The sequence below is a fragment of the Halyomorpha halys genome, unplaced genomic scaffold (genome assembly GCF_000696795.3).
Source record: "Halyomorpha halys isolate HHAL.00 unplaced genomic scaffold, Hhal_1.1 Scaffold60.1, whole genome shotgun sequence".
Lineage (NCBI taxonomy): Eukaryota > Metazoa > Arthropoda > Insecta > Hemiptera > Pentatomidae > Halyomorpha > Halyomorpha halys.
The window spans coordinates 643,517-655,549 of NW_027112396.1; the positions used below are offsets into that span (position 1 = coordinate 643,517).

Genomic DNA, 12,033 nt, shown 5'->3' on the forward strand with positions numbered 1-12,033 from the left:
AAGTGAATGATAAGGTTGTGATATCATAAACAAGTTAGTTTTTATTCTATTTTTGAGTCCGACGTTTCAGCCAATTCGGCCATCCTCAGGGACAATCTATTACGAACAGCTTTTAATACACATATGATCTTCAATAATTCCAAATAAATAAAAATATTAGTTATAACTTATCTTACCTTAAAACAATTTTAGAACTAAATCATTTAAAAACAAGGTAAGATGAATTATAAATAATATTGTTATTGTTGAAGATTATCTGTGTAATGAAAGCTGTTTATAATAGATTGTCCCTGAGGATGGCCGAATTGGCCGAAACGTCGCACTTGTAACTGAAATAAAAATAATTTGAGTCTAAAATGAGTAAAATTTTATTTATTTAAACAATATATCCAGTCTGAAGAATGTGTTAAGAATTATAAATAAACTAAATTATTGTAATAAATTTTTACCGTACACTTTTAGCCGTACAAAGTGGGACGAAACGTTGTCTCATAATAAGCAGTTTAATTACTATTAAAGTTATTTTGACCTCACACGTACCATTTCTCTTTTATGTTAACATGTCCAATCTACCATCTTCTATTAAAAATATAAAATTTATGCTGAGAAAATTTGTCTCTACTTTATGAATTAATAAAAATGTATTAATATTTTTTTAATACGGCCTACATCTGTTTTTGAATTGAACATCTATGAGTATAGGTGGTAAATTGACAATAAATATTGTAATGTGCATACGCAAGGCTCTAGAGTGCGCTGTTGACTCAGTTTAGCAGTTGGTATCATTTAGTTTCAAATAAACAAATTAAAAATGCATAGACTTTATTTACATCCCATCTCCCGACGGATGGTGGAGAAGGAAGAGAGCTCCGCGAAGACAGATTCGATGTATCGATACCTGCGGGTGGGGGTAAGGATCGATGGAGGCTCCCCTAGCACAGTCTTGTGTCGGCCATGGACGAGAGCAAATCGGAGCTGGCCCCCCTTGCCGAACTGGAACCGACCCCCCCTGAAGTGGACCTACCGCCTCCGCCCCCCCAGGTCCCCCTACACCAGTCCGCCCCTATCAAGTGAGTATATAGTGAATGGATATAGTATGATATATAGTATATAGTGTATAGTGGGAGGAGGGATGCTGGAGAATCTGGGGTGCTAACGACAAGATAATGGTCATTTTTTAATCATTTCATTAACTTAAATAAATGAAAATATAAATATATCAGTCATCTTTGTAAATGTATCGTTCTCTTCATATTTATGTGAATTAAAAAATTCTAAAGTCATATTTTAAAAAACCCGTAGGTATAAATGTACAAAATGATTTTTTTATTTATTTATTGGAATTAATAATGGTATTTAAATTGTAAATACAACTAAAAATGAATTTTTTAATATATTATTGTACAAAAAAAAAGATACAGCTATTACATTTTTTTATGATCAATTTAAACTTGATATTTCAAATTTAAGAATTTAAATATAATTAGTATAAGGAACTAAGATGAGGAATCTCAGAAGAAATACTATAAAACCATAGTACCCCTACTGCGTATTCTTTATCCCAAGCCTTACGTACCCCTATCTTGTAAGCAGTAACGCAATAACTATTGTCAGAATTTCTCAATGAAAAGTGTGGATAAATTACTGGTTAAAAAAAATAATAGTAATTTAAATATTAAAAATATATTTACAATAAATAAAAAATATTTAAATTATTGTTCGATTATTAAATAGAATACAATATATGAACATGTACAAAGATACTTTAGGTTTATTTGCAAGGGAAAAATAGTATTAAAAAAAAATAAAACAAATGTTTTCAAAATAAAAAAAGGAATTGCGGTAAACATAAAAAATATATATTTAGATATAATTTATCAAATTTAAATATTACAAAAAATAAAACCAAAATCTATGAATAACCTTTAAAAAATGTATAAATGAACATTTATAATTATTTTAAATGTCTATAAATATTTCATATTTGATAGAAAACGATTTAAATTATATTTTAAAACACATATCACAGCTCATTATGTTTTTTAAAAAATAATTGTAATTATTTTTTAATAAAATATTTAATAAATGAAATTTAAACACCAAATTATATTTGAATTTATTTAAATATAACATAGATTATTAAATAGAATTTATTTCTTATTAGTATTATAAATAAAAAATAAAATATTAAAAATTTTATAATCCTGTAAAAAGAAAAAAAAAAACATAATTCCCACGTACACTTCAGAACTACGAAAATGCAATATCCTAACAAAACTTGAAAATAAAAACCAGAAGAGAAAATTTACAAAAATATAAGAGAAAAAATCTTGTAAAATTTAAATAGAAAAATAAATAGTATAAAATTAATTTCTGTTTAATTAATTAGTATTCGTCAGCCTTCATCATCATAACTTTATTTTTATACCTGTGTATTGCTTTTGTAGGCCGAAACGTACTGAACTCATTAATAAATTTGTAATGAAGTATTATTGGAAATTAATTTAGATAACTTCTTCCATCAATTGATTCACATACTCGCCTTTTCCGAAAATCAACTAATGTTTCCATAAATAATTTTTTTTTTTAAACCAGATTATAAAAAAATTACATAAGAAATTTCACTTCGTCTTGGTGTGTTTACAATCGCCTTATAAAAATTAATCTTTTTTTTTTTTATTATTTATCTAGTTTTTATTTCAATTTAATTATTTATGTAGCGTTTAAGGAGGCAATTTAAAATTGTTATATTCTAACAATAAATATGATATTCTTGTAACAATTTAAATTTTTCTTTCAATATTATTTATTTAGTAATTTTTAAAACAAATTACAATTTCATTTAAAACAAATAAAATGAATCTCTTTCTATAATTGCTCAGTTATTGGTTTAATTTTATTTTTCATTAATCGTTATTACAATCTTTGAACGCGAGTATTTATATATATGCCAACGACACATGTGTGCTTGCTATCAATAATAACCATTTAATTCCATCACAAACTCTCCTGACTATACAAACAGACAATTATAGCGAGTAGGTTGGTGGATGAACGACTTGTCATAATCTCAGAAGAGAAGGTAAAAAAAAAAATAAGGCAACCTTTCTCGGCCGGACCCGCCTCACTAAGCCCCCCAGGGAACGACGGACCTATATCACTTTTGAAATATTAGCTTAAAATTGGAATATGAGACTTTCAGAGAGTTTTATAGAGCAATATTTAAAAAACGGTGTGATACATCTTGACAAACCACTAACCTGGAATCCTCACACAAGACTTAAAATATAGGAAACTGCACGTAGATTCCGACTATTACAGCACTTACTAGACAAACGGTCTAAACTTGCAACTCATTACAAAAGACTGATCTATATGACAATAATAAGGCCCATCTGGACATACGGAGTTGAGCTTTGGTGCTCCACTAAACCTTCGAATTCCTCTCGTATTCAATCTTTACAACCCAAAATCCTTCGTAAAATCCTCAATGCTCCTTATTTTGTTACTAATAAAACCATTCATAAAGTGTTCCTTATGTAACCGATCTAGCCCGAACCCGATATTATTCCTTCCATAATAAACTCCCTAACCACCCAAACCCACTAGTTACTAACCTTTCTTCCTCTTTTATTCCTGGCAATCGTCCGAGGTGCCTGAAAAGAAGATGGCCTCGTGACCTTATATTGTAAACTGTTTTTAGAGTTCTAGTACTGGGTAGTTTCTCTACATCCTGTATCATATCATTGTATCATTATGATCAAATTTACTTATATTTTTTATACAGTTGTAAATAAAAATAAAAAAAAGGTGTGAAAATTCATGCCGTTTTCCAGTTTTTTTTGTTATGATCTCTCCTTGTGTGATTGTTACATGTTGTACATCGACCAACCTACTCACTATAATTGTCTGTATGAAAAGTCGATAACTAAGGCGGGTGTGAACGGTTTCAGACAGTTTTCCAATTTCAGGCGCTTTTTAAATATTGCTCTAATTAAACTCTTCTTAAAGTCTCCTCTTCCTGTTTTAACCTAAGGTGCGATAATGCTTGTATTGTCAATCACAACCATGGAAGAATGGTACAAGAAAATGAAATAGCCAGTACTTGTATATATGTATATACCTTTTTCTTTGCTCCAGGAGGTAAGAAAAAAAAAGGAAGAATGGTGTCAAAATTAGAGGATTAAAATAAATCTCATCAAATCACATTTACCCTGTCGTAATCCTACCGACTGATCTACAGTATCCTTTTATAATATTCATCTTACCCCTGTCGAACAGATTCGCTACCTTGAACAACATCTGGACAAACGAGTGACTTGGAATCCTCACACAAGACTGATAAAACAGGAAACTGCTCGGACTATTACAGCACTTACTAGACAAACGGTCTATACTTCAACTCCATTATAAACGACAGAACTACATGACTATAATAAAGCCTATCTGTACATACGGAGTTGAGCTTTGGGGCTTCACTGAACCTTCTAATTCCTCTCGTATCCAATCCTTACAATCCAAAATCCTCAATGCTGCTTACTTTGTCACAAATAAAATCATCCATTAAAGCCTTAATGTTCAATTTGTAATAATATGGCTTCCTCTTCTATTCCTGATGATTCTCTGTTCTGTCTGAAAAGAAGATTGCCTCGAGACCTTCTAATGTAGAAATGTTATTAGATTGCTACGATTGGGTAGTTTCTCCAAATATTTGGATCATACCATTGTAATCTAATTCACGAATACTAGATGTATTTTTATGTAAATACAGTTGTAAAGTTGGATAAATAATGAGAAAAAAAACTTTTCGAGGTCAAGTTATCTGATCACTGCAGTTCGATTCGCACCATTTCGATAAACATTATAATAACAACTTAAAAAAAACTGTACCTCTAAACCAAACTGCCTGATCCCCCCCCCCCACTTTAGGCTCCCCTCTTTACAGAGGCTAGGTGTAGAGAGTAACTTTTTATGAACCGACATACGCTAAAAGAGCTGAAATTGTTATTATTTTTTCGTCCGAATTTGTGTCTAAGCACATGATAATATATTTTTTGGACCATGTACTTTTTAATTTAAACATGCTCTGCGTGTCAGACGGTTTGAGTTGTAAGGTTGTCCCCATATGCGACAAAAAATATATATATAAAAAGTTGATAATAATAATAATAATCAAGGCCTAACGAACCCACCAATCGCTCTCTGCATACATCCTTCCAGTGATGTCTCTCCAAATCCAATTCCACTAAATTAGTTTTAACGCAATCCTCCCATCTACGTTTCGGTATACCTCTCGGATGTTTACCCGGCGGTTCAGTCAGTGTTTATTAACATTTTAGGGATCCGCTCGTTACTAAATCCTACAACCTTACACGCCCATCTTATACGACGCAATGCTTGATTGCCGAGTGTTCCTTAATTCAGCGTTGTGTAATCTTCTAAACTCTCCCGCAATACTTTATTTTCGAAAACCTTAAGACGCTGTTCATCCCATAGTGTAAGGGGCCACGTCTCACATCCGTACAGTGGGAAGGATAGTAGTTTTGTAAATTCTAATTTTTAAGTTTTTCGATAGAAAGCGCGAGCTAAGGAGTTTCGAAATTGAAAAATAACAAGCATTTCCCGCCTTCAACATAGCTTTTATTTCCTCATCAATTTCGTTTTTTCTAGTTACCGTATAACCTAAATACTTAAACCTATCTACCTGTTCAAACGTATTTCCTCCTATATCTATATCACCTATATTGCTCGCGTTTCTACTGCTAACCATGTATATTGTTTTATCCATATTTATTTCAAGATCTAGTTCCTTACTGGAGTTTATTAACGTGGTTGTATTTAGTTCTATAGTTTCTTTGTCCTAACCCAATAATACCAAATCATCAGCATACCCAAGCACCGGTATTTTACCATACCATTAAATCTATATAAAGCTAATGAACTACCCCCATAAAAACAAAAAAAAAGTTAAGATAAATAAAAAGTTATATATATATATATATAATAAAAAGTTAAGATAAATAAAAAGAATATATGAGAATCATATAGATAGAAAAGGAAAACCAGTTTATTTAAAATAATGAATTAAAATTAAAACAAGTGATTAATGAATAATATGATGAAAAAAATAAGTACTCCCTGTCAACAATCAAATTCTGAGAGAGACTAATATTTTCACACATCAAACGAACGGCACATGTTACTTCTCTGAAATCTAGAAGACTGTAACATTCTTTATGTAACGTGGACGTTTCGGGCTCTTTTGACCTTTATCAAGGTCTAAAAATAAAAATATTTACAATCAAAAGTTTTACAATTAATATACAGTTACAATCAACAAATCTTACATCGTATTTTAATAAAAAAATATTAATTTTTTTTTACAATTTTACGTACAAACAATTTAACATTTAACTATATATACATCCACTTAAATAATTTATAACCATTTTCAGTTTTAAAGCTAAAGTTTTGAGATTAAGCCAAATTTCCTAGTTAATATTTTTATTTTTTCCTTATCTTACTATTAATTTGTGTTATAATACTATTAATATGATAATAATAAATAATTATTATTTATATTTAAAATACATATTACAGTTTGCAGTTATATTTTTATTTAACTGAAATTGAATTAAAACTGTTTAACATTAAGTTGTACTTGATGTTTCTTATTCCTTAAAAATAAAAATAGATTATTTATGTGTATAGTATTGTTTGACATAATAGTACAAGAGTCCGGGAGAAAAATCTCGGTTATTTCACCCAAATTTTTTATTATTTAAATGAAAACTATGTATAACTACTAGTCAAAATAGATGACTCTCCCAAGTATAAGTAAGGGGAATAAAAAATGGCGGCTGTTTCAAAACGTTAAAAATAATTAATTTTTAATTCGGAGCTCTATATCTTTAAAACTACCAACAACACTAGAAAACCTAAGAGAACATTATTTAAATTAGAGTAAATTTGCTAAAATATGAGCCCTAATAGAGCTATTTACGTCCAATGGTTTCCGAGATATAGCTTTGCAAAACAGAAATTAGTGAATTTATTTTGATAAATCTATAACTCTAAAACCAAAATATGAAAGGAATATGGTCCGGGTGCGGTCAAAAAAACTCAAATTGTAGAATTATACTATTTTATTGAGCCAACGTTTCGACCCACGTTAAATAAAAAATAAAATAGCTTTATTTTTTTTTTAGTCTTTTATTAAGACGTTAAATTAAATAAATAAAATAGTCCTGACGAAGCCCTGCAACGTGGGGCGAAACGTTGGATCAATAAAATAGTATAATTATTTACTATTTGAGTTTTTTTTTTACCGCACCCGGACCATATTCCATTCATCTACACACACGGTCAATCAATAATCTTCCAGTAAAACCAAAATAGTTACAGATGTCAGCCAGAAAACAAATTAAAGTTAGTTTAATGTACTACGGAGCAGTTTATAACGTTTATCTTCGTAGGAGTACTAGTTATAATGATATTTGACAAAATAAATTTACAAAAAACATTTCAACTTTAACTAAAATTTTTGAGTTTTGAAAAATGTATCTCAGGAACCAAAATGTGTACATATGTCTGCCAGTACTCAAAATAAATGTAATTTAACTTACTCTAAAGTAGTTTATGACACGTATCTTTGTAGGGGTAGTAGTTTTTATGATATTCGCACAGGAATAAACACTTTGTTCATGCAATTTAGTCCGAACAACTATAAATCTATTTTAGAAAATATCATGAACACTCCTGCTAATATAAGTGTCGTAAACAACTTCATAGGACGTTTAATTAGCTTTAATTTCAGAGCTGGGAGACATCTGTAAGTATTATGGTTTTAGAGTTATAGATTTATCAAAATAAATTCACTAACAATTTTTCATTGCATTTTTTATGAAATGTTGCTTTTTAAAAAGCTATATCTCGGAAACTATTGGATGTAAATAGCTATATTAGGGCTCATAGTTTAGAAAATTTACTCTACTTTAAATGATGTTCGGTTTTCTAGCGTTGTTGGTAGTTGTAAAGGTATAGAGCTCCGTTGACGTTTGAAACGTTTTGAAACAGCCATTATTTTTATTTATCCTAACTATATTTGGCAGACTCATCAATTTAGACTAGTAATTATACCTAGTTTTCATTAAAGTAATCAAAAAATTATTGAAATAACCAACGTTTTTCTTCTCTTGTGCTCTTGTACTATTCGGGTGACCATATATGGTGTGCACATATGCACAAGAAATAATTTTGGCGAACAAGAATAGTTTAAAGAATATGTGTATAGTATCAGGGCTCATGTTGAGAATGAGAAAAATCGTTGATATTTAACGAGGTAGTGGACACGATATTAGAAGGCTGTGAATCGGGCGTTAGAATACTAAACACGCAACGCTCAGCATCACCTTTTATAAATACGCTTCCAACGGTGGGCTTATGATGTATATGCGACATATATATACACACGCATATATATGCTTACTCATGAAATTGACTGATATGAATTAGTGCTAAAATGTAATTTAATATTTTTTTTTAAGGTAATCCACGTCGAAGGTGATGTTTGCCTAGTTATCTTCATGGGACCTACCTATTACTATTATAACCATGGTTGGGGTCAAGTTTTTTTCATTTTGTGGGATCCCCATTTAATGAAAAAGTCAACGCCCCTAGGCCGAATTCGAACCGGCACCAACTGCAGACCTCAAAACGATAGACTTGCACCTAACTGAGCTACGGTGCGCTTGTTAGGATCCTTAAAAAATAAATTACACTATTCTGGAATTAGCTTCGCTGGAGAAGCACTGCAGAAGCTAAAACGTTAGAAATTCAACAATACTCTCCAAAAATAGTAGAGATCTTTTGTTATCTGGCGAAAATCGAGTAACATTTCTAAAAGTTGTAGTATTTATAGTCACAAAAGTGGAATTATTTCTATCGTTTAAAACTATTGTTTATTTTCTAACATTATTTCTTTACGGCATATTTTTTTTACTATTTTTTTAAATAATAATTCATATAACGCCTTTTTTTCCTTTTTTTAATCCAACGCGTTCTTAGTACAATTACAAAATATATCGGGAATAATTCTTTGATGCGCGGTCATAAGGACTTAAGTCAAAAATATGAATTTTTCAGGAGAGTAAAAACTAAGTTCAAAACATTACGTAAAATCTAATTATTGATATTTTTGTAATTGTTATTTTTATGAAACAATATAGCAGTATGTCTATCTAAAGCATAAAGACCTTAATTCTAGCAGGTAGCTCTGATTTGGTCCTATAATACGACATAATTTTCAAATGCTTAAAAAGTGACTTAAGCCATTATGGCCAAGCATCAAAGAATTGTTAACTATGTTTGTGTGAAAACGGAGCAGATAATCAGTTAACTCGAAAATCTATATCGCTTTAGAATTTAATTTTCGTTTGAATCTTGAATTGAGGTGTCACTATCATGACAGTTATTTTGGTCAACTTGGCAGGTAGAAACTCAAATTATGATGACGGATTTATTTATGAAAATTGAAAGTTTTTGTTCTATTTTCCGTACCATCGTTAAACACTGTTAAAACATTATTTAAATTTTTTGTTCAAGAAGATGGCCACGGGACCTTCTAATTTAAATTAATGGTTAATGTACCACCAATTTTTCCTTCCCAAGATTTTCAAATGTAAATGGAACATTCTACATATTGACTTATTATATTTATTATTTTGTACAGATGTAAATTACATTAAATAAATAAATTAAACAAATTTGATTTATACCGTATTTATGGACACGTCGAATCAATGACCGACATGAATTCATCTTAAAATCTGATATACTAATAGAATTTGTTAAAAAATAAGGAATTTTCCCATCTATTTCGAAAGTTCAGAGTTATAATACTCTGTAGAAGGATTAGACAAGGTTAAAAAATTTACAATATCCTAAAAAAGATAGATCACATGCAATTGTATTGCGTAACATTTATTTGAGATATAAATTCAAAGTTCTAGACATTGTACATGTTTGAGAGTAGTGGCCACGTATGCTAGTATATCTTCTATAAGCATATAAACAAGATGTATGGAAATATATTTAATTAATTACATAATCTAATGATATTAGAAGTAAGGGAAACATTTTTTTTTTTCAAATACTACTCTACAACTACAAATGTAAACCAGGTTAACAATTTATTAATTCGATTTAGTGTGTTGATAAAATTTAAGTAAATAAAAATATATTATTTGATGATTGAAATTATATAAATTGTGTCTTTTCTGATACAAACACAAATCTAATAATAATAATAAAAAGAACGTAATGTAGGTACGGTCAAAATAACTCAAAAAGTATACTACTTATCATGAGCCAACTTTTTTTATATTATTTTATTTATTTAAAACTGTACAAGTAATAATTACAAGAAGTAAATATGTTGTATGTTTCATTTACACTTAAAAATCTTGGGAAGGAACATTGGTGCTACTTCAAGCATTAATTTAAATTAGAAAGTCCCGTGGCCATCTTTTTTTCAGACGTCTCGGAGGATTATCAGGAATTGTTAAGGATGAGAGATTAAGAACTAATGGGTTAGAATGGGTAAGGAGTTTGGAATGAAAAGACGTATATCTGTTTTGGGCCAAATCTGCAACGAATGGAAGTTGTGACGTAATAAGCAGGGTTTTGGAATGTAAGGATTGGATGCGGGAGGAATTTGATGGCTTGGTAGAGCACCAGAGCTCAATTCCATATGTCCAAATTGGTCTGATTATCGTATTGTATAATAATTTTTTGTAGCGAATGGGAAGTTTAGACCGTTTGTCAAGTAAGTGTTGTAGTAATCGAAATCTACGAGCAGTTTCTTGTCGTTTCAGTCTTGTATGTGGATTCCAAGTAAGTCTCTTGTCAAGATGGAGTCCTAAGTATCGAATCTGTTCAACAGGCTTTTTTTTTTATTTTTTTTTTTGTAATATTAAATTTTAATTTAAGAAAAAAAATGTTTAGTTATGAGAGGTTGAAATATTGAAGTTTCATATAGTACATTTGAGAAGTTTTCTAACAGTAATTTATATATCAATTTTTGTTCATTACCAAAGTTATTATTTAAAAGGTTGATTTGTAACACTTAATTTACCGAACAAAATTTTAATTTTTAAATAAAATAAATACGTGTTTGGATGTGGATAGTTAACTTTTGATAGAAAACATCTCATTTGTAGTGGAAACATCATAATCGAAGTATATATCGATAGGGAAGGATAGAGATGTGATAAATCGATTATGATGCCGCTGACTGACAACGCCCGAACTGGGTTTGTTGTGCAGCGGGCTGAGGGCACGGCCGCCAGGGGCGCTAGTACCCAGTCCCGCCCTTTTCAGGAAGGGCGGGAGTTGTATCTCGCCTTTTGTCCCTTATCTATCAGGGCGGTCTACCGAGTTGTAGGGGGGGAGAAGGTATTCACAAATTTTAGAAGTTAAAAAAAAAATTAAAATCATTACCTTTTGAACCGTTTACCTTATTAGATTTTGTTGAGAAAATGAGACCTCAGAGGTTTTTTTTTTTTCTGTTTTCCCTCCAAAGTAACCCTTTTTGAACATTTATTTATTACTATTTACAACTATATTTACATAAAACTGTATTAAGTATGTAAGATCAAAATGGAGTGATACTGGCGTGTAGAGAAACTATCCATTGGTAGCACTCTAATAAAATAACTATATTAGATGGTCCAGGCGCCTCGGAGGATTATCGGGAATGGAAGTGGAAATAAGGATTGAAACAGGGTTTAGAGGGTTAAGGAGTTTATAATGGAAGGATTAATATCTGGTTCGGGCTAAATCGATTATATATGGAACATTAAGGTATTTATGGATGATTTTATTTGTGAGAAAGTTGGGAGCATTGAGAATTTTGGATTGTAAGGTTGCACAGTGGGGCGAAACGTTAATTTATTGACCGCCACCCGGACTATCTTCCTACAAAATATAATTTTTTTGATATTATAAATAAATTAGCGTTTTAATTTTAATGTG

At 30.4% G+C, this 12,033-nt stretch overlaps 1 protein-coding gene across 3 annotated transcripts in view; it reads left to right on the forward strand.

The window, feature by feature from the left end:
• Window positions 1–948: 948 nt before the first annotated feature.
• The window catches only part of nemy (no extended memory), a 255,502-nt gene continuing 244,417 nt past the window's right edge, over window positions 949–12,033 (forward strand). For all 3 annotated transcript variants that reach the window (XM_067050277.1, XM_067050278.1, XM_067050276.1), the window contains exon 1: window positions 949–1,070. In XM_067050277.1, coding sequence (XP_066906378.1) covers window positions 955–1,070 — 116 coding nt within the window. In that variant the 5' untranslated portion in view covers window positions 949–954. The remainder of the gene's footprint in view (window positions 1,071–12,033) is intronic.